The 25044-nt window shown below is 40.0% G+C and overlaps 1 protein-coding gene across 2 annotated transcripts in view; it reads left to right on the top strand.

Annotated features, from left to right (window-relative positions):
* frmpd4 (FERM and PDZ domain containing 4) overlaps positions 1–25044 on the top strand; it is a 103265-nt gene that overhangs the window by 61726 nt on the left and 16495 nt on the right. For both annotated transcript variants that reach the window (XM_062069145.1, XM_062069146.1), the window contains 4 exons: positions 7816–7976; positions 9296–9398; positions 13112–13157; positions 19517–19621. In XM_062069145.1, the coding sequence (XP_061925129.1) occupies positions 7816–7976; positions 9296–9398; positions 13112–13157; positions 19517–19621 (415 nt within the window). The remainder of the gene's footprint in view (positions 1–7815; positions 7977–9295; positions 9399–13111; positions 13158–19516; positions 19622–25044) is intronic.

The raw sequence follows: 25044 nt of genomic DNA, 5'->3' as shown, positions 1-25044 counted from the left end.
TAGCACACAAAAAAGCACATTTAATAAAAAAACATTATTATGGTCTTACTTCTTGCTGGACATCCACACAGCCAGCCTTTGCATGTGTACCACGCCGTTTGAAAACAACGGATCTTCTGTCCCGAAGTCAAAAGCAAACCTTTTAGCTACGGCGTTGGTCTACCTTTAATTATTACCTCCTGCTTCGATTGAAAGTCCAGTTTAGAAAACTGTTTTATTTTACATATGTAATCCTCCATGTTTTTAATAAAAGTCCAGGCGAGAGGAAATAAACAATCGCTTGCAAACTTTTTTTTTTTTTTCTTCTGCGGCCGAGGAATGATCTCTGGGATCACTACCGCCCTCTACCACCAGGAGGCCGGATTACTGCGAGCCTCAACCAGTACGTCTTTTGCAGCAGATTTATGAATGCTTAGCACAAGAAATACGTTACACACATACAGTTGTTGACAAAATACACTGTACATTATATACCTCAGCTAACTAAACTATGCCATAGTTTAGTTAGCTGATATAATTCATATAGCAATACAGTCTCACTGCACAGCAGCTCAGCAGTTAGCCAAGTCATTGTGCACAATCCATGTTGAGGCACAAATCAGTGACGTGCCTCAACTGGCTGCTGATCACCGCACCGTCTCTTCTCAGTATTTGAATGGCAAATGTGAAAATAAAAATAAAAATAATCTAAAACTGGTGAAGTTAAATGGAAAATAAATTTAGTATAATCACTAGATACATATAACAATTTAATTAATTTTTTTTTTCTTTTTACATTTTTTTTCTTTCCATGATGGCAGGTGAGGCCCCGCCTCCCCTGCCTCTAGGGACTGCACGCTACTGATATAAATAAATAAATAGGTTACTGTACAGATAAATATATTGCACTTTTTCATATGCATCCAGGTTTATGGATGTATGTTATATTGTCTTTTTTATTCCAGCGAGTTAATCCATTTTGGGGGGAGTTGAGGGGATAATTATGATGCGTTCAAGAGTCTTACAGCCTGAGGGAAGAAGCTGTTACAGAACCTGGAGGTTCTGCATCGGAGGCTGCAGAACCTCTTTCTAGAGTCCAGCAGTGAAAACAGTCCTTGGTGGGGGTGGGAGGAGTCTTTGCAGATTTTCTGAGCCCTGGTCAGGCAGTGGCTTTTTGCGATCTCCTGGATAGGAGGAAGAGGAGTCCTGATGATCTTTTCTGCCGTCCTCACCACTCTCTGCAGAGACTTCCAGTCTGAGGCACTGCAGGCTCCAGTCCAGACAGAGATGCAGTTGGTCAGTAGGTTCTCTATAGTGCCTCTGTAAAATGTGGTGAGAATGGGGGGACGGAGCTGTGCTCTTTTCATCCCACGCAAAAATAGCTATTAAGAACACAAAAGTGTGGACAAATGTTTGTTTTTAAAAATGTGTTTATTACATGACCATGGTGTTAACAATAATAAACATGTTACGTGCATGAATATTTCCTTCTTCTTTTATTGCTCATGCTAATTGAGCCATTAATATACATTAAAAATGAATGACATTTAATCACGATTTATCGGAATTAATCCAAATCATTTGACAGCACAGAAGCAATGTTCTCTAAAATGTTTTTTTTCCTCCTGGTGTGCAGCTCTAAGAACGAAATTAAGTGTTGACAGGCGCAAAGCTTTTCTGAAATCCCCCCTCTGTTTTTCGTTGGCGAGTGGCAGATTTTCCTGCGCCTTTGTGCCGTGACCGGTTAATTGTTAGTATTTAGTGTTGAACAGCACATGTGTCAAGAATAACTGTGAATTAAACACCGTCTGCCTCGACTCAGGGCTTCAATTAACCAGCATGGCGGGCACCATCTGATTGTGCACTGAAAAACTGAAAAATTACTGCCGGTTGGAACTAAATAATAAAAAGGTTTCAGTGAAGAATGCAGTGATTGTCATGGAGTGAGCAAGAACATACTGTTTTTAATAGCGAGCAAAGGATGGTGCACCACTGAAAATACAGATTCTACTTACTGAAGCTTGCAAAGTGAGAGGAAAACATTGGACACTGATTAACCACATCGCATATGTCTTTTTTTTAGCAGCACTGTGCTAGTTTCCTTAAAAACTCTACTGCCATAAAACATTTCAGTAATCAACAGTTTCTGAACATGTAATTGTAATCATTTGTATTCACTCATTTTGTACTGTTTATCCTATTCATGGTCACGTGTGAGCTCAAGACTAAATCAGCCGACTTTTGGCCAGAGACATTAAACAAAGTAATAATGGAGGAAAGACTAAAGATGTACAACAACCAAAACCAGTTAAGTTGGCCCGTTGTGTAATTCGTAAATAAAAACCGAATACAATGATTTACAAATCCTTTTCAACTAATATTCAATTGAATAGACTGCAAAGACAAGATATTTAATGTTCGATCTGAGAAACAAAATTTTTCGGGGCAAATAATCATTAACTTAGAATTTAAAGGCAGCAACACATTGCAAAAAAGTTGGCACAGGGGCATTTTTACCACTGTGTTACATGGCCTTTCCTTTTAACAACACTCTGTAAATGTTTGGGAACTGAGGAGACTAATTTTTGAAGCTTTTCAGGTGGAATTATTTCCCATTCTTGCTTGAGTTGTTCAACAGTCCGGGTTCTCCGTTGTGGTATTTTAGGCTTCATAATGCGCCACACATTTTCAGTGGAAGACAAGTCTGGACTACAGGCAGGCCAGTCTAGTACCCGCACTCTTTTACTACGAAGCCATGCTGTTGTAAAACGTAGCTTGGCATTGTCTTGCTGAAATAAGCAGGGGCGTCCATGATAACGTTGCTTGGATGGCAACATATGTTGCTCCAAAACCTGTATGTACCATTCAGCATTAATGGTGCCTTCACAGATGTGTAAGTTACCCATGCTTTGGGCACTAATACACCCCCATACCATCACAGATGCTGGCTTTTGAACTTTGCGCCTATAACAATCCGGATGGTTCTTTTCCTATTTGTACCGGAAGACACAACGTCCACAATTTCCAAAAACAATTTGAAATGTGGACTCGTCAGACCACAGAACACTTTTCCAATTTGCATCAGTCCATCTTAGATGAGCTCAGGCCCAGCGAAGCCAGCAGCGTTTCTGGGTGTTGTTGATAAATGTCTTTCGCTTTGCATAGTAGTTTTAACTTGCACTCACAGATATAGCGACAAACTGTACTTACTGACAGTGGTTTTCTGAAGTGTTCCTGAGCCCAAATGGTGATATCCTTTACACACTGAAGTCGCTTTTTGATGCAGTACCGCCTGAGGGATCGAAGGTCCGTAATATCATCGCTTACATGCAGTGATTTCTCCAGATTCTCTGAACCTTTTGATGATATTACAGACTGTAGATGGTGAAATCTCTAAATTCTTTGCAATAGCTCGTTGAGAAATGTTGTTCTTAAACTGTTGGACAATTTGCCCACGCATTTGTTCACAAAGTGGTGACCCTCGCCCCATCCTTGTTTGTGAATGACTGAGCAATTCATGGAAGCTTCTTTTATACCCAATCATGGCACCCACCTGTTCCCAATTAGCCTGTTCACCTGTGGGATGTTCCAAATAAGTGTTGGATGAGCATTCCTCAACTTTCTCAGTCTTTTTTGCCACTCGTGCCAGCTTTTTTGAAACATGTTGCAGGCATCAAATTCCAAATGAGCTAATATTTGCAAAAATGTTAAGTTTTCCAGTTCAAATGTCTTTGCCGTCTATTCAATTGAATATAGGTTGAAAAGGATTTGCATATTGTTGTGTTCTGTTTTTATTTACCATTTACACAACGTGCCAAATTCACTGGTTTTGGGTTTTGTCATTTCACATACAGACAAACTGACTTTTCATAATAGTGCAGTCGCAGTGCTGGATTTCAGAACATTTAAAAATACTTTCAGTAAACCCTTCTGGAAACACGCCATTTTGTGTGTTTGTAGCTTTAATGCTAATGAGCTGTGTTGTCACTGGCCAATTTACTGAGCTGCATAATCAGTTTGTTTACGCGTCACATTTGTAACATGCTTGTTGAACATAACAACTGCGACGGCGTGGCGAAGTTGGAGTGGCCGTGCCAGCAATCGGAGTGTTGCTGGTTACTGGGGTTCAATCCCCACCTTCTACCATCCTAGTCACGTCTGTTGTGTCCTTGGGTAAGATACTTCACCCTTGCTCCTGATGGCTGCTGGTTAGCGCCTTGCACGGCAGCTCCTGCCATCAGTGTGTGAATGTGTGTGTGAATGGGTGAATGTGGAAATACTGTCAAAGCGCTTTGAGTACCTTAAATGTAGAAAAGCGCTATACAAGTATAACCCATTTATCATTTATTTATAACTTCCTGCCCTGCTACTACAACAGTTTTACAACTCTGGGCCTGATTAACTAAGATCCAAATACCTGGGGCTAAACAGCGCGTGCAATCTATAAAATAGCATGTACTATTAGTGGGTGTGTTGCATGCAATCTACTAAGAGTGTGTGTGCTATTGAAAAGTGGTGCAGGCCGCTTAATTTAAATGAGGATTGTGCGTGTACTACACGGGGGGCATCACTATGGAGACTTTCTCATTTACTGCATATTCATTTGATCATATTCCTACCTGTGGAGCTACGTTTTCAAAAAAGCAGGAGACAGCCACCACTTTTTATGGGCATTTTAGAAGCAGTCGTGCAGTGCATCGACATTGACACCACTTGTTTGTGCGTAAACTGTTTCAGTTTTTTCAAACATGCTAAATAAATCGCAAAATAGAGCTCCCAAAGCGGTGATTAGTGTTGATAGATTACATTGGACGCATTGTACAATATATTTGCATTTTCTCCTCTCAGCATGGTGGATGTTTTGATGAACAGCATATATTCTCCATATTAACAAATACAGAGACACAAAATGGATGGCACGCCTTATTCTGCTCACTTAACAGATGCAATCCACTTTGCACACGTTTAGTAGATCAGCATTACGTGTGCTATCAAGTTTGCACACGTTTAAGTGAATGCAAACCTTTAGTAAATCCACAAACTGCTACAAAAGTACACAAAATTGCCAAAAGTATTTGGCCACCTGCCTTTACTCACATATGAACTTGAAGTGCCATCCCATAGGATTCAATATGATGTCGGTCCGCCTCTTGCAGCTATTATAGCTTCAACTCTTCTGGGAAGGCTGTCCACAAGGTTGTGGAGTGTGTTTATAGGAATTTTCGACCATTCTTCCAAAAGCGCATTGGTGAGGTCACACACTGATGTTGGTCGAGAAGGCCTGGCTCTCAGTCTCCGTTCTAATTCATCCCAAAGGTGTTCTAATCGGGTTCAGGTCAGGACTCTGTGCAGGTCAGTCAAGTTCATCCACACCAGACTTTGCCATCCATGTCTTTATGGACCTTGCTTTGTGCACTGGTGCACAGTCATGTTTGAAGACGAAGGGGCCCGCTCCAAACTGTTCCCACAAAGTTGGGAGCATGGAATTGTCCAAAATGTTTTGGTATCCTGGAGCATTCAAAGTTCCTGTCACTGGAACTAAGGGGCCAAGCCCAACTCCTGAAAAACAACCCCACATCATAATTCCTCCTCCACCAAATTTCACACTCGGCACAATGCAGCCCGAAATGTAGCGTTCTCCTGGCAATCTCCAAACCCAGACTCGTCCATCAGATTGCCAAATGGAAAAGCGTGATTCATCACTCCAGAGAAGGCGTCTCCACTGCTCTAGAGTCCAGTGGCGACATGCTTTACACCACTGCATCCAACGCTTTGCATCGGACTTGGTGATGTATGGCTTAGATGCAGCTGCTCGGCCATGGAAACCCATTCCATGAAGCTCTCTGCGTACTGTACGTGGGCTAATTGGAAGGTCACATGAAGTTTGGTGCGATGTAACAACTGACTGTGCAGGAAATCTTTGCACTATGCGCTTCAGCATCCGCTGACCCCTCTCTGTCAGTTTACGTGGCCTACCACTTCGTGGCTGAGTTGCTGTCGTTCCCAAACTCTTCCATTTTCTTATAATAACGCCGACAGTTGACTTTGGAATATTTAGGAGCGAGGAAATTTCACGACAGGATTTGTTGCACAGGTGGCATCCTATGACAGTTCCACGCTGGAAATCACTGAGAGTGGCCCATTCTTTCACAAATGTTTGTAGAAACAGTCTCCATGCTTAAGTGCTTGATTTTATACACCTGTGGCCGGGCCAAGTGATTAGGACACCTGATTCTGATCATTTGGAGAGGTGGCCAAATACTTTTGTCAATATAGTGTATGTTAGAGTGGATAGCGTTGTGGTTAGTGGCATGCTCTTGTGACGAAAAGGACATACAGTGCATCCGCACGTTACTCTAAGAAATGGCCACTCTACCATTTAGGTCTGATTGGTGGTATGAAGGTTCTCCTGAGGAATGATGTAGCTCTGAAAAAATGACCATCGGGTTCTTGGTCACCTCCCTGACTAGACTAAGATGAATGCAGCAATGTATAGAGACAATCTGGATGAAAACCAACACTTCCCATTCAACCTGATGGAGCTTGAGAGGTTCTACAAAGACGAATGGATGAAAACTGCCCAAAGATAGGTGTGCCAAGCTTGTGGCATCGTATTCAAAAAGACTTGAGGCCGAAATTGCTGCCAAAAGTGCATCAACAGAGTACTGGTATTTCACAAATGCTTATGTACACGTGATTTCTTAGTTTTAAATTTTTAATACATTTGGTAAATTTAAAAAAGAAAACTTTTCACATTGCCATTATAGGGTATTACATGTAGAATGTTAAGGACACAACTTTATTTAATCCATTTTGGAATAAGGCTTTAACACAGGGGTGTCAAACGTATGGCCTGAGGGTCGGAACAAGCCCGCGAACAGGTTTTACCGGGCCCGCGGGATGAGTTTGCTAAGTACAAAAATGTACCTGAATTTTTTGAATGAAAGAAACAGCTGTTCTAAATGTGTCCACTGGATGTCGCAATAGCAATTATTTGTATCTTTGTAGATGATGCTACATATGTACAAAATAAACCACATGATGTTAGTACATCAGTCGAGGAAAATGATCAAACTACATAAATAACAAACTGTAAATTGATTTTGATAAAACATTTGTATCCTGATAGATTGAAGATGACTACCAATGAGTTGACTGATGAACATTATCACATAATTTACTCAGAAAATATAAACAACGACAAATAAAGATAGAATACTATTAACCGCAACATGTAAACGTAAAAAAAAAAAACAACAACATTATGATTCGTACATTTTCAGAATGCTATTTTTAAACAAAGAAAACAATCTGAAGTTGTCTTTAGTTTTAAGTTATCGTGGCATGATTTTTACCAGTCCAGCTCACTCGGGAGTAGATTTTTCTCCATGTAGCCCCCGATCTAAAATGAGTTTGACACCCCTGCTTTTAACGTAACAAAATGTGGAAAAAGTGACCCGCTGTGAATACTTTTCGGATGTAGTGGAGGTTTAAGTATAGGCCATTTTTTATTGTTTTAACAGCATTTTTGTTAAAGAAAATACCTTAATTTTACCCACATTCCTGGGAGATTTCACATATTCTGAATTCCAAATGTGTGGAAATGCAAATGCATTAGTCATGCCAACGTAACGACCAATAGGTCACCCAGACTCAAAGCTAAAATGAAAAGAACAGCTTCAAATTAGACGAATTAACAAACAAAATGTACTTCATGACATCATGAAAACCTGGAAAATATAAAAAAAATCTATATAATATTAAACAGTGAAGGGGGCACATTTTAAATGTCAGCTTTTACAGACGATGTAATAAGCGTTGTTTCATTTTCTACAGCCAATTCAGTCAGAGCATCTCCCTGGAAGAGGTCCGCCTAGATGGAGACAAGTTTGTGCCGCCAGCACCCCGGAAGGTGGAGATGAGACGAGACCCAGTGCTCGGCTTTGGCTTTGTGGCGGGCAGTGAGAAACCTGTGGTGGTCCGCTCAGTCACACCAGGTAAAGTGACTCATCGGCTATTTGGCTGTTATCAGCGACGATACAGTACAGCCTAAAAGCAGGCTAATACACTGTTAGATGTTAACGAAACGGGAAATCCACTGCTATGGTTTGAACGGATGAATCATCGATTTTAACAAGACCAGATGAGTAAGCAAGCGCTCATTAAAGTTGGCACACAGGAAGTGTGTGAGGAAAAGATAGCTGCCTAGTTTGTACAATTAAATGTAGTTGGTGTGTGTGTGTGTGTGTGTGTGTGTGTGTGTGTGTGTGTGTGTGTGTGTGTGTGTGTGTGTGTGTGCGTGCGTGCGTGCGTGCGTGCGTGCCTGCGTGTGTGTGTGTGTGTGTGTGTGAAGTGAAGTGAAGTATATTTATATAGCGCTTTTCTCTAGTGACTCAAAGCGCTTTTACATAGTGAAACCCAATATCTGAGTAACATTTAAACCAGTGTGGGTGGCACTGGGAGCAGGTGGGTAAAGTGTCTTGCCCAAGGACACAACGGCAGTGACTACGATGGCGGAAGCGGGGATCGAACCTGGAACCCTCAAGTTGCTGGCACGGCCACTCTACCAACCGTGCTATACGTGTGTGTGTGTGTGTGTGTGTGTGTGTGTGTGTGTGTGTGTGTGTGTGTGTGTGTGTGTGTGTGTGTGTGTGTGTGTGTGTGTGTGTGTGTGTGTGTGTGTGTGTGTGTGTGTGTGTTCTGGCAATGCTTACTTAATGGGGACATCGCTCTGTTTACACAGTCACCTTTAGGGGACCTCTGACGGTATGGGGACAAAAAAACAGGTCCCCTAAAAGGAAAGCTTTATAAATGATAGTCAGATCCATTCTGAAGATGCCTAAGTGATTTTTAAGCTTTGGCCCATAAAACATGTTTACTGGTTAGTTTGAGTGTGCTTCAGTAATGTCACAGAAGATGCAGGATTTGCTTTAACATTTAAGTGGTGAAACTCCCTATAAGAGGACAGCTGCAGTGCTGTATTCTGAGGATCATGTCATATTTAATTTGAACTTTTTTTTTTTTTAAATGGTCCTCAGTAGTCACGTACAAATTTGTGTGAATTATGCTAAAATTATTTAAATTTGGTCGCCATGAACCATATTAACTCTTTTTCCCCAGGCTCCCCAGTAAGAATGATAAGCACAATCCAGAGATTTAAAGACGTGTATGAGCTAACTGGGAAGTGGCCATTTTACTTTTTTTTTGTATACCTCCAAAACCTGTAGAAAGAGTGGTCCCCACAAGTGATGATCAAAAACTTGGTCCCCATTCGAAATGATAACCAGTATGTGTGTGTGTGTGTGTGTGTTAACAGGGGGCCCATCAGAAGGCAAGTTAATCCCAGGGGACGAGATCATCATGATCAATGATGAGCCTGTCAGTTCTGCACCCAGGGAGAGGGTTATTGACCTCGTCAGGTATAGTAGGACTATGACATCATAAGGCCTTTTAAGGACATGTTTACTGTTCACTGTCAGTAGAAGTGTGGCATTTTTCAGTCAACCTAACAAGTAGTGATGTCAATACAACAACAACGCACGATTCGATTCCCATTCTTGGGGCGACGATTTAATTCAAAATCGATTCTCGATTTAAACCGATTTGCACAATAGTTTATTTGGTTAAAAAAAAAAAAAAGATAATAAAACCTTTTCAAAACAGGTTACAGCAGGGGTGTCAAACGTACGGCCCGGGATCAGTTTGCTAAGTAAAAAAAAGAGCAGATATTTTTGAATGAAAGAAACTGCTGTTCTAAATGTGTCCACTAGATGTCGCAATAGCAATTCTTTGTATTTTTGTAGATCAGGGGTCCCCAAACTACGGCCCGCCAGCGTCCAAAATCAGGCCCGCGGGAAGTCCCAAGTATAAAAAAAATAAATAAAAAAAATTATGTCTTTTCTTAACCACTTTGTACCGCTTGCTACTCACGGTGTCTCCTAGCCTCTCAGGCAAATCATATTGTCTAAAAATGCATTTTCTCATCGATAACGTGACATCATCGCGTGTGTGGAAAGTGCGTCATATATATCTAATATATACATGATAAATGATAAATGGGTTATACTTGTATTGCGCTTTTCTACCTTCAAGGTACTCAAAGCGCTTTGACAGTATTTCCACATTCACCCATTCACACACACATTCACACACTGATGGCGGGAGCTGCCATGCAAGGCGCTAACCAGCAGCCATCAGGAGCAAGGGTGAAGTGTCTTGCCCAAGGACACAACGGACGTGACTAGGATGGTAGAAGGTGGGGATATATGTATATATCTATATATATATCTATATATCTATATATCTATATATATATATATATATATATATATATATATATATATATATATAGATATATATTAATATAGATATATATACATATAATATATATATAGATATATATATATATTAATTAATATATATATACATTAATATAGATATATATATATATATATATATATATATATATATATATATATATATATATATATATATATATATATATATATATATATATATATATATATATATATATAGATATATATATATATATATCTAATGGCGACTTGTCCAGGGTGTACCCCGCCTTCCGCCCGATTGTAGCTGAGATAGGCTCCAGCGCCCCCCGCGACCCCGAAGGGAATAAGCAGTAGAAAATGGATGGATAATATCATTTAATATATATATATATATATATATATATATATATATATATATATATATATATATATATATATATATATATATATATATATATATATATATATATATATATATGTCTTAATTAGATTATCCAAAAAATAGTGCTCGATACCGTGGTAGAGCGTAATATGTATGTGTGGGAAAAAATCACAAGACTATTTCATCTCTACAGGCCTGTTTCATGAGGGATTTCCTCAATCCTCAGGAGATTTTAAAGATGCAACCTATGCTTAAAAGAGAAACTGTTTATCATATACCGCCCAGAGTTGTCATCCCTCAACAAGCGCAGCGAAATTGTATCAGCATGCCGTCACAGAAGGAAACACCTCCTAGGTAACACATGAGTCAATCACCACGCCCCCACGCCTGCCTGTACCCACCCGCTCTGTGCCCTATATAAACCATGGTATGTGAATGCTTCCATTAAAATCTCCTGAGGATTGAGGAAATCCCTCATGAAAGAGGCCTGTAGAGATGAAATAGTCTTGTGATTTTTTCCCACACATACATATATATATATATATATATATATATATATATATATATATATATATATATATATATATATATATATATATATATATATATATATATATATATATATATATATATATATCAAATATATATATATATCTAATATATATAGATATATATCTAATATATATATCAAATATATATCTAATATATATATATATCAAATATATATATATATACAGCCCGGCCCCCGGCCAAATTGTTTTAACCTAATGTGGCCCCCGAGTCCAAAATTTTGGGGACCCCTCTTGTAGATGATGCTACATGTGTAAAAAAAATAACCACATGATGTTAGTGCACCAGTTGAGGAAAATGAGCAAACTACATAAATAACATCCTGTAATTTGATTTTGATATTATTTTTGTATCTTGATAGATTGAAAATTAACACCAATGAGTTGACTGATGAACATTATCACATAATTTATTCAGAAAGTACAAATAACGACAAATAAAGATAGAATACTATTAACCGCAAGATGTAAGTGTAAAAAAAATCCAACAACATTATGATGTGTACATTTTCAGAATGTGCTTGTTCTATTTATAAACAAAGAAAACAATCTGAAGTTGTCTTTATTTTTCAGTTATCGTGCCGTGATTTTACCAGTCCGGCCCGCTTGGGAGTACATTTTTCTCCATGTAGCCCTCGATCTAAAATGAGTTTGACACCCCTCGGTTACAGCTTACAAAAGCTTGTCTTGGCTGCTGAGTTATACGTTCAGCAAGTAACGGTGAGATGGCCTGAAATTTTTTTTTTTTTTTTTTTCCCGCATCGATTCTTGAAAACTATAAATCGATTTAGAATCACTATAAATAAGAATCACGATTTGGATGTGAATCAATTTTTTTTAGCACCTACTAACAGTAATACCTGGGTCATCAAGAACATATTCACCAGAAGAGTACAATACTACCTTAATTTACAGGCTTAATTGGGTCTGTTTCGGAGTCTGGCCCCTTAGTTCCAGTGAAAGGAACTTTGAATGCTCCAGGATAGCAAAACATTTTGGACAATTCCATGCTCCCAACCTTGTGGGAACAGTTTGGAGCGGGCCCCTTTCTCTTCCAACATGACTGTGCACCAGTGCACAAAGCAAGGTCCATAAATGGATGAAGTTGAACCCGCACAGAGTCCTGACCTGAACACGATAGAACACCTTTGGGGTGAATTAGAACAGAGACTGAGAGCCAGGTCTTCTCGACCAACATCAGTGTGTGACCTCACCAATGCGCTTTTGGAAGAATGGTCGAAAATTCCTATGAACACACTCCGCAACCTTATGGACAGCCTTCCCAGAAGAGTTGAAGCTGTAATAGCTGCAAAAGGTGGACCGACATCATATTGAACCCTATGGGTTAGGAATGGGATGGCACTTCAAGTTCATATGTGAGTCAAGGCAGGTGGCCAAATACTTTTGGCAATATAGTGTATATTATTAGATATTACACTAATTTGCGTGATAACGTATAACACAAAGCTAAGTTGCAATATTTCATTCCGATAGATATACCTAGACACCCTTGAAGGAGGCTACAATTCCCTACAAAGTTCACACTGCACCCAAGGAGCAAACTAGGTGTTACTGGCAACACAATAGGGAGTACTGTGGTGAAGTAACAGCATACACCATGAGACATCAGCGTGCATCACTAGATGACAAATTAGAAGATCATTGGGAGATTCTGTAGTGCGAGCATGTGGTATCTGTACAACAATTCAAGGAACATTGCCCAGAATGGCTGCTCCTTCGCAGCTTCTGTTGTCTTCAATGACCACCACAGAGAACTGCCAAGAGCCTAACCGCTGCCAAAAAAAACCCACATTTGCTTGTGTTGGTCAGTCCACGTCAAGAGTATTACAATCTAATGTAGTTCTTGTGCTTGATTTTTACAGGAGCTGCAAAGAGTCCATTTTGTTGACCGTCGTTCAGCCGTACCCAGTAAGTGTCTTCCAATTCCTCACCCATATAACCAAAAGCCCTACCTCTGAAACCAAAATGTAGAATGTGTAATTAGTGCCAATGCTTGGCTGTCATGGATTGGTTCACCAAGCGTCTGCAAGTGTCAACAGTAGGGCTATCTTCAAATAGTCGGATATTCAACGATTCGATTCGGAGGAGTCTGATTCAACTATCAACCTCACAGTCAAATTTTCTGGAATTAATAGAGGGTGAGTTAATACCTTCTGGTGCTGTTCATGCAGCAAGTGTGTTGGGAGGCTAAATTGATTGCGTTCATTACTGTTACGTGCAGTGGAGAAGGAGACGGCACTAGCCTTAAGCGTGTTCATTAAAATAATAGAATGACGTGTGCAGGTAATCCAAATACGTGTGGTGTGACTACGTGAAGCGATTATATGTTGAGTCTTACCGGGAGGTGTTGAAGGGGTGTTTTGAGGTAGGTGCGGAAGTCCAGAAGGAGCAAGGCAGGTTCGGAGGTCCGTGGGTGTTGCAGGTCCCAGGTAGCCAGGACAAGCAGTCAGATAATAATGTCCTGTTAAACAGGAGGAAAAAGCACACAGAACGTTTCAGATGTTTACAGACTGGTCGCTCTCATCAGAATTTATTAACATAAATTACAAATCCACAATTTACTTCATTTCCCATATATTTTGTCACTTTGTGTTATCATGTCAATGTATTTTACTTTATCTTCACCTCTATTTTCATCAAAACACTCAATAAACTATCATTAAACCGTTACTGTATCACTGGAGTTATAATTACCATAACAATACTGTATGCCTTTGCCACATATTTTCACACAACCCACATCATCACTCCAAAACATACAATATAGTGCCCAATTAGACATTATTTCACTGTCTTGTCTTTCTCAGGAATATTCACCTTTAACTTAATGCACAATTTAGCAACATTCATTTAAATACTTTACTTTTCTCCATATTCTTCTTCTTATAATAGCAGCTTTAAGTTACTGTACTTGAAATGTTCATTGGCCATTCCTGAGAGCTTAACTTATACAACCATGTCCAAACACAATAAAATAGCATGTAAAACCTATTTCAGAACACACACATTATACAAATATACATTATAAAATCAATAAGAAAACGGGAGATCTAATTTGGGAGTCTGAATTAGGATCAGAAGTTCCTATATAAACATTGCACACTCACTTCGCCATTTTGTATTGATTACTGCAGCTGTGCACTGGATTCATTCACAAATACAAACTACAACTCACAAACACTTTAGAGTTAGGCACCACCATCAGAATGTGTACTTAAACTTATAAAGATCACATGGATATTATTCAGTGAGTTGATTCACCAAAACCAACCTGTTAAACAGGAGGAAAAAGCACACAGAACGTTTCAGATGTTTACAGACTGGTCTCTCATCAGAAGACGAGAAGCTTCCGGTCTGCAGGTGATCGCATTCAATTGGGAAGAAACGCCCTACTGCCCCCTACTGACCAATGTGAATACTGATAAATGTGGAATGACAGCTCCAAAAACGAATTCAAACCATAAAATAAAATAAATAAATCAACACAAAAATGTGACACATTATGGGTGGGTCACATGGGCAAGCAAGAGGCCAAGGGCAGGAGCGAGGCGTCAGAGTCCGTGTCTAGGCGAGAGGTCGAGATCCAGGAAGGCAGCAAGAAGACAGGAGGGAATCCGGGGAGACGAGACACACGGCTCGAATCCAGGGAACGAAGAGGAGATGCATGGTGACGACACAGGACAGGACACAATGAGCACCAAGGAGGGGAAACACAGAGAGCAAGGAAGCACGTAGGCGAGGAGAGCTAGATACGTGTAGGGCTTACTGTATGAGACAAGTAGCTGCGTTCTGGCACTGGAACGCAGGATCCGCTGGCTTTTGAAGGACGTGGAGCTCTCATCAGCGAGAAGAACGCCCGTGGGCTTGTCCAGAGGCGCGCTCAGAGGAGCGCACAGCAGGCTGTGGCGGCAGGAGTTTGAGCTGTAACAATTACGTTTTCTTTAAATATTAGTCAAATAATATTGTGTGTAGACAAATACTTTTCAGAGAGTAACTGTCATGACCTGTTGTCTGGTTGTGTCTGACTTTATGTTTAGTATTACTCCTCCTTTAATTAAGTCTAGTTTTGTTCCTAGCTCTTTTTTGTTTACATTCCAATGATAGGAGCCTTAAGCTCACACCTGTCCCTCATCCTGATTAGCCTCCCCACTTGCTGATGCCAATTATCGTTTCACTTTATATTCCGTGTCATCCAACCTACATTTGACAGGTACGTTAAGTGTCGAGCTATGCAAAGATAGCGCTCCCTTGTTTGCTTTTTAATTTGTGTCAATGGTATGTGCTACTTAGACTTAGACTTAGACAAACTTTATTGATCCACAAGGGAAATTGTTCCACACAGTAGCTCAGTTTCAAAGGATTGAAAGGGTAAGGATAATGCAGGTATTAAGTAGACTAAAAATGTACCATTGTAGCAATATGCCAAATGTGATAAACAAACCTCGAGCTTCAAGTGCTCCTTCCTAGCAGCACAACATATTTTGTATTTTTGCCTTTGTCATTGGAAATAAAACATCATTTGTAACCGCACGTTGCTTCCTGCAGTCTTTTGCATCCTAGGAGACACGACAGTCGCAACAATGCGCCCACAACGTAACAGTAAAAAATAAATCTTAGTTTGGCTATCAATTTAGCAATCCTTTAGAGAGGCAGTTGCTTCCCAGTGTAACGTCTCCGGAATCAGTTGCCGTGTTTTGGCCTCCTGCATCTGTTATTATAAAACATCTATTTGTCTGTACTAGGGTTGTACGGTACACCGGTATTAGTATAGTACCACGATACTAATGAATCATATTCGGTACTATACCGCCTCTAAAAAACACCGGTCTCCCACCCCCCGCCGTCGTCACATCGTGTCATTGCTGGTTTACGAGCAGACGAGCATGTTCGACAGCGCACAATCTCGGAGTACTTACAAACAGACAATGGGTGTAGACAGAAAATGGAGAACGGACGCATTTTGGCTTAAAAACTAACGATAAAGGTGAAGTTATAACACTGAATCGCCCACAGGAAGAGGTGCTTTAAGAAATGGCTAGCTAGCTAGTGGCTAAAGTCCATTCGGGGTCGGCAGTGTTTTAGCTACTTCTAAATCACTAATCCTCGCCTTTATGGTGACAAATAAAGTACGTTTCTTACAAGTATCATCCCTGCAGGACGAGGAATAGCTAAACATGCTTCACTACACACCGGGGCTCACCGGCGTCAAAATGTAAACAAACACCATTGGTAGATCGACACCTGACATCCACTGTAATGATACCAAGTACAGGAGCGTATCTAGTCGATACTACTATGATAACGTCAATATTTTTTGGCATCACAACATCTTCTTTCGTTTTTAAAAATGTATATCATGTTTATAAACTCAGGAAATACGACCCTTGACACATGAGGACTTTGAATATGACCAATGTATGATCCAGTAACGACTTGGTATCGGATTGATACCCAAATTTGTGGTATCATCCAAAACTAATGTAAAGTATCAAACCCCAGAAGAATAAATGATTATTTCATTTTAACAGAAGTGTAGATAGAACATGTTAAAAGAGAAAGTAACCAGATAATTACAGTAAATGAACAAGTAGATTAATAATTAATTTTCTACCACTTGTCCTTAATAATTTTGACAAAATAATAGAACGGAAAATGACACAATATGTTACTGCATACGTCAGCAGACTAAATTAGGAGCCTTTGTTTGCTTACTTACTACTAAAAGACAAGTTGTCTTGTATGTTAACTATTTTATTTAAGGACAAACTTGCAATAAGAAACATGTTCAATGTACCCTAAGATTTTTTTGTTAAAATAAAGCCATAATGCAAATTTTTGTGGTCACCTTTTTTTAGAAAAGTATCGAAATAATATTGTTATCGGGACAACAATAGTCTGTACACAAGAATATTTTACAAATAGTGTTGTGAGGATGTTTCTACATTGGGAACATGATTAAGGCTCATCAGGACGCTACGCTGTCACACATGGAGCTCGCCGCCCAATTGCGTGCCTCTGGCCGGCAGAATCCCGCAGTCGGTGCCAGAGGTGTAACTTCCCTCTCTAAAAAGATAACAATCCTTGCGGAGGTTCACATATGAAAACTTTGTTACGACTTATACTTGCTCTATTTAGTCAAGTTTGATGTCCTCTTGGCGCTGTGTGCCAGAGCAGACCAGATCTTTATTTTGTTCGCTTTAACGAAAGTCTATATTTGTTTCATAGGCAGTGTTGGGTTAGTTACTGAAAACCAGTAACTACTTACAATTACTAGTTACTTTATTTCAAAAGTAACTCAGTTACTAACTCAGTTACTTACACCAAAAAGTAATGCGTTACTGTGAAAAGTAACTATTTAGTTACTTCTTTTTTTCCCCCTTTTTTTAAGGCTCCTATTAATGCCCTTTTAGCCTTCATTTCAGTACTGTTATTGCACTGGAGAATAATACAATCTGTTGATCAACTTGACATGCATTTGCATCACTGAACTCAGAAAGCAATGTGGTCTACATACAACACACAAAGACAAAGATATGTTTCAAAGGGCCAATTTATTTCAGGCCAGAAAAAATTGACAAAACTATTTTAAATAGCTGCATTATAATGGAACTTTAACTTTAACTCTAAGTAGATAGGATCTTTGATCCAAGACACAACTTACATTTAACTAAAATGTTATTTTCTTTGTGCTCGACAAAAGAAAAGTATTGAGAATGTGTCCATGTTAAAAAACTTGACTTCTGGCTTCGCCATGATGTCTTGTTAGTTGTTATGAGAGTAGCGTATGTGTGTGTGTGTGTGTGGCCCTTTAAGATATGACAGCATGAGAGGTGAGTGACGTCAGTGAGTGAGTGGGCGAGAGAGGTGAGGGAGCGGCGACAGTGATTGCGTGTAGGTGCTCTAGCTTGGTGGATGGCTGCGGGGAGGCGTGCTTTCTGTGGGTGGGGGAAAGCACGCCTCTTCTTTTCCACCGGAGCGCTCCAATAAAACACACTCAGATCTTCAGTTTCTAGCCGATACTACATACAAATAACGTAAAATAACGCAGTAACGCATCATGCAGTAACGGTAACTGAGTTACTGTATATAAAAAAATAACGCGTTAGATTACTAGTTACCGCCGAAACTAACGGCGTTACAGTAACGCGTTACTTAGTAACGCGTTAGTCCCAACACTGTTCATAGGTACCTTTAATTATCTTTGAAAAATGTGTGTAATGTGCAGAAGCACATCCATGTAACGTTACTGAGATCTTGTGACCAGTCAGTATAAACTACTACATATAACCATCTGTTTATTTCTCTCCAAAAAAATCATAAATTCAACTGATCCTCGCCGATGGGCAAAATCTAACATATCAGATTTCCATCCATCCATCCATTTTCTAACGCTTATTCCCTTTTGGGGTCGCGGGGGGCGCTGGAGCCTATCTCAGCTACAATCGGGCGGAAGGCGGGGTACACCCTGGACAAGTCGCCACCTCATCGCAGGGCCAACACAGATAGACAGACAACATTCACACTCACATCCACACACTAGGGCCAATTTAGTGTTGCCAATCAACCTATCCCCAGGTGCATGTCTTTGGAAGTGGGAGGAAGCCGGAGTACCCGGAGGGAACCCACGCAGTCGCGGGGAGGACGTATCAGATTTGACTATGAAAATTGCTTAATCGAAGACAGCCCTAATCAACACTATCGTCTAAAACCTGGTGCTCTGTACCAAACATGCCAAATGTCAATGCATCCAAGGCATTGGGACATGATTACACAAAAATCTGTTGTGCTGGACCAGTCTTCTCATGTATTGAAACTGACCTCAGATAAACCCGCCACAAGTGAACATTTCCCAACCACTGAGCGCCAGATGGCGACCATAACTGAGCCAAGTGCATAGTCACTCGCTGTTTTTAGGTCACACGACCAGTCGATTGAATCGTGGGTTGACTTTACAATAATTACAGCACAGCCGGGCTGAAATATTGCAATACTCTCCAATCAGTTGACATTGATCAGAGGTGTGTTGTACCATGAACCATTTTGTTGGCTTTAGAAAGCAAATAAACTTGAATAAAGATTTTATTTGCAGAAAAAAATGTGTAGTGTTCATAATACTAAGAAGGACTAATCAGTTCTTCTGTAACAACGCCCATTTCCAGACTTTTCTTTTCAGTCTTACTTTAAAAAAATGTGTTTGATTGATGGACCGAAAGAACTGAATGTCCTTTAAAATGTCTCATGTCGCTTTCTTCTTCTCTCTCCCAAAGTCACCCAAGTCGGCATTCATCAGTGCAGCCAAGAAGGCCAAGTTAAAGACCAACCCTGTTAAAGTCCGCTTTGCCGAAGAGGTCATCATCAATGGCCAGCTCCCTGTAAGTCGCACCGAGCAGCGCTTTTGTCTCGTCAAAGCTGACACACTGGGGCAGTGAAGCCGATATTTCTTCCGCACGTTAACTAAGGGAGCTGATTTTTAAAAGGATAATCACAAAAGCTTGAAAGAACATATAATGGGTAAGTCACAAAGAGTCTGCTAGTGTGAAGTCAGCAGATGGTACAGTGAAGAGAAAAAGGGGACTGCTATAGACTATGTACAGAATGGGAACTTGCACAAACCAGTGATTAATTTCGTTTTCATCGGTGATTTGGTGGCGTTAGTAGAAAATGGATGGATGGGTTTTGTAATATTTATTATACAAATTTTTACAACATTCAAAATCATAAGTAAAATGGATTATTCTCAGAGGGTGAGATAACTCCTGGAAATTACTGGTTTAGAAATGCCAAAGTGTGTTCAAGTTAAAGGAAACGGCAGGCTGTCTTCTTCTAATGGATTTATTACAATCTTTGCAAGCTGGGTAATGTTTGCTGTGGTCTGCAACAACATGGCACACAAACAACTATCAGAAATGCAGCCAATATTACATACAGCTAATGCATCATGAGAAATGCAAATATAAATTGAATTAAGAGGATTTAAAGGAAATTAAATAAGCTCAAATATACCTATACATGAGGCATAATGATGCAATATGTACATACGGCTAGCCTAAATAGCATGTTAGCATCGATTAGCTTGCAGTCATGCAGTGACCAAATATGCCTGATTAGCACTCCACACAAGTCAATACCATCAACAAAACTTCACGCACAACATTAAAAGTTTGATGGACAAAATGACACATGGCATAAAACACGTCTGAGAAAGTCAGAGAAAGTTGTACATGTAAACAAACTATGGCGAGTTCAAGGACCACCAAAATTAGTAGGACAAAACGGCTTGAGTATTGTAAGAGGTTAGCTGTTTCCTGTCTCGAGTTCTCCTGTATCCTGTTCCTGTTAACCTGGTACCTGAGTCCTGTTTTCCTGTCTGATTCCTCTGTTTTTCTCCATCACGCCTGCCGTCTCTGCATCTTGGTGTTCGCCACCTGCAAATCCTGACAGAATACTCAAGCCGTGACTTGAGGACGAGGCAGGCATAAATAGTAGCCGGCTGATAGACACCAGGTGTGCCCTGGCTGCCAATCAGCAGCAGGTGAGGGGAAACAGTGCTCAGACAAAGATGTGTGAAGCGGTCACGAAAAAACACTAACACAACAGGAAGAGTCACCAAAATAAAAGTACAGGACAGGAATTAACCCAAAACACCGTAGGACATCAACAAAAGGGCACGGCTTGGTATTACCAGCCGTGACAAAAACATGATTTTAATGTCCAAAAAAATGAACCAGGAACCAGGCAAACTGGAGACAGCAAACAGGAACCAGCAAACAGGAAACAGGATACAAAATACGAGGAACCAGGAGACAGCAAACCGCATACAGCAAACAGGAACCAGGAAACAGCTAACAATACTCCAGCCCTGACTGGAGGGCGAGGCAGATATAAATAGTAGCCTGATTGGCAATTGCCACCAGGTGTGTCAGACTGCCAATCAGGGACAGGTGAGGGAAACAAGCGCTCAGGGAGATGTGCAGGAAAAGGAACCAAAACAAGAGCGCTGGCAGGAAATAAAACACAAACACAGAAAAACCCGAACATAACCAAACTGTCAGGGACAAGCCTGACAGGAAAGCATTCCTCTAAAAAAAAATTACGGATCGGTTTTCACAAATTTTAGGGCCAAGCTGGCACCTTATAGGTTGTTTTTGAAAAAAAATAATGTTTGTGTTACGGCTTTTGCTGCAAAATTTGTACAAAATTATCAAAATGCCATGTTTGCATTAAATGTGTGACGATCTGTCACTTCATTTCTGGTTGTGTGTCCTTGTTTTTAAGTTTATATCCTGTCAGCGCTCTTATTTTTGTTGCATTTCCTGCACGTCTCCCTGAGCGCTCGTTTCCCCTCACCTGTCCCTGATTGGCAGCCAGGCTCACCTGATTGCAGTTGCCAATCAGGCTGCTATTTAAGCCTGCCTCACCTGCTGTGCTCAAAGATTGTGATTATGTTTGAGAACCTTTGTATGCATGATTGCTTCTCCTCTGTTTAAGTATGTTAAAATCCTGTTTCCTGCATCTTGGGGTCACAACCGCCGCAGCCATGCGGGTTCCCGACAAAATGTGCATTTTTTCAAATTGGGAGTTTTAATTTTGGTTGTTCAAAACCATGCAGTTGCAACCCACATTCAACATTGATTTACTCTTCATATGCTGATTATAAGAACGCTCACAATAGTAAGATGTGGAGATGCAAATATAATCACTTAGCACTCGCAATGTAATTCATCAAGCCGGAACCTGTTGTACCGCCACTATATTCGTCTTCTATTATATTCTTTGTAGCACGTCTGGAATGTGTGGCTTTGCTGCGGTCAGAAGGAGGCGATTGCTGCAATATGACAGACGATGGAGAGAAAGTATATTCCTTGTATTCTTGTCGACAATCATACAAAACCCAAAACCAGTGAAGTTGGCACGTTGTGTTATATTCAATTTAATAAACTGCAAAGACAAGATATTTAATGTTCGAACTGAGAAACTTCTTTTTTTTTTTGCAAAAAATCATTAACTTTTAATTAATGGCAGCAACACATTGCAAAAACGTTAGCACAGGGGCATTTTTTACCACTGTGTTACATGGCCTTTCCTTTTAACAACACTCAGTAAACGTTTGGGAAGTGAGGAGACACATTTTTGAAGCTTTTCAGGTGGGATTCTTTCCCATTCTTGCTTGATGTATAGCTTAAGTTGTTCAACAGACCGGGGGTCTCTGGTGTGGTATTTTAGGCTTCATAATGCGCCACACATTTTCAATGGGAGAGATTCTGGACTACAGGCAGGCCAGTCTAGTACCCACACTCTTTTACTATGAAGCCACACTGTAACACGTGGCTTGGCATTTTCTTGCTGAAATAAGCAGGGGCGTCCATGATAACATTGGTTGGATGGCAACATATGTTGCTCCAAAATCTGTATGTACCATTCAGCATTAATGTTGCCTTCACAGATGTGTAAGTTACCCATGCCATGGGCACTAATACAGCCCCATACCATCACAGATGCTGGCCTTGCCGCTTACGTGCAGTGATTTCTCCAGATTCTCTGAAACTTTTGGCGATATTACAGGCCGTAGATGGTGAAATCCCTAAATTTCTTGCAATAGCTCGTTGAGAAATGTTGTTCTTAAACTGTTGGACAATTTGCTCATGCATTTATTCACAAAGTGGTGACCCTCGCCCCATCCTCGTTTGTGAATGACTGAGCATTTCATGGAAGCTGCTTTTATACCCAATTATGGCACCCACCTGTTCCCAATTAGCCTGTTCACCTGTGGGATGTTCCAAATAAGTGTTTGATGAGCATTCCTCAACTTTCTCAGTCTTTTTTGCCACTCGTGCCAGCTTTTTTGAAACATGTTGCAGGCATCAAATTCCAAATGAGCTAATATTTGCAAAAAATAACAAAGTTTACCAGTTCGAACGTTAAGTATCTTGTCTTTGCAGTCTATTCAATTGAATATAGGTTGACAAAGATTTGCTAATCATTGTATTCTGTTTTTATTTACGATTTACACAACGTGCCAACTACACTGGTTTTTGGTTTTGTATTGTATTTCTGTCAGAAATAAAGATTATTTGACATATTGTCTATCCAGCAACTCCATATTTGAGCTGATGCATGACTTATGTCTGCTGGTGTTTTTTTAGTGGTGTTTGTTTTTATATATGCTGTTAGTATATCTCCTATTTGGAAAAAAAATTCCTGTTTCAGCGCATCACTGCAGTTATTGCTGGTGTTGTGCCAAAAACACCGGTCGTCTCCCAGAACGCACCCTCGACCTGTTAAAAATAGGTTATGTTATAGCAGCAATCATGGAGAGGAAATGTAAAAAATCATAGTATATTTTGGCCCTGTGAAGAGGTGGCGACTTGTCCAGGGTGTACTCCGCCTTCCGCCCGAATGCAGCTGGGATAGCCTCCAGCAACCCACATGACCCCAAGAAGGACAAGCAGTAAAAATTGGATGGATGGATGGATGGATTGATAAATGGTGACACTGTAGCATACAGTCTCCTTTTGGAGCAGTTTCATGATATTGTTCATGTCAAAAATATATTTCTACAACTCTTATTTTTTTGTGATAGAGTGATTGGAGCACATACTTGTTGGCCACAAAAAAACATTCACGAAGATTGGTTCTTTTATTAATTTATTATGGGTCTACTGAAAATGTGACCAAATCTGCTGGGTCAAAAGTATACATACAGCAATGTTGGCCGAACAGTTCAATTTGTGTTTCATCTGACATCACATGGACAAAGATAAGACCTTCTGGAGGAAAGTTCTGTGGTCAGATGAAACAAAAATTGAGCTGTTTGGCCAAAATACCCAGCAATATGTTTGGAGGAGAAAAGGTGAGGCCTTTAATCCCAGGAACACCACCCCTACCGTCAAGCATGGTGGTGGTAGTATTATGCTCTGGGCCTGTTTTGTCAGAATCCCATTATGGAAATATGTGATTTGATGTCCCTTATATAGATATTGTGATGTATCGTCGATTATTTTTTTCCAATATGTCGATCATATGGTTGTGATACTATGATTGGAAAACTGTTCGCAAATTACTCTGCAATTCCCCTCCCGATTCCCTGCACCATGCAATAAGAATATGTGATATACTGAAGCTATCGATTATTCTTGGATTAATCGAGTGATCTATTGATTAGTTTGTTCGATTAATCGAGTAATCGGATAAAAGCCTCAATGTGGAGTTTACTATTGGAAAAATTGTTGAAGCAAACAAAAATATTTCTGCTTACGTTAACCTTCATTCTTTTTTGTAAAAAAATACACATCATCAACATTGATTCAGCACTTTAACATGTGTGCATTGATAAAAATAAAACCGCTCCGTTTTTTTTCTGTCACACAGATCACGGCACCCACACCACCGCTCTCATGTGCGCTCTATTATAGTGCAAAATATATTGCGTATTCAAAATTCCGGTAACTCCATGCTATCCGGTGTTTATTAATTTTTATTCGTACACTCATTAAATGATTAATCGAAGCAACATAATATATATCAAAGCTTTTTCGTAATCAAATTAATCGATTTAATCATTGCAGCCCTAATAATTACAATATTAAGATATCTTATTAGAAATCAAAGCATGTTTTCTTGATATGTAAAAGCGTATCTTGTTTAGGAGCACTATTGTCAGGTTCAAACACTGATGACATTTATTAAACAAGACAAGAAGCAAGGAATCAGAGACAGAATTAAATTTGGCTCAATTGAGGATAGACGTCATGACTGTACTCTTTGCACAGTCTCACCACGCTCTGACGAAAGATTG

The sequence above is a fragment of the Entelurus aequoreus genome, linkage group LG14 (genome assembly GCF_033978785.1).
Source record: "Entelurus aequoreus isolate RoL-2023_Sb linkage group LG14, RoL_Eaeq_v1.1, whole genome shotgun sequence".
Classification (NCBI taxonomy): Eukaryota; Metazoa; Chordata; class Actinopteri; order Syngnathiformes; family Syngnathidae; genus Entelurus; species Entelurus aequoreus.
The sequence above is the reverse complement of the archived record's forward strand: the minus strand, read 5'-3'. Positions and strand labels throughout refer to the sequence as shown.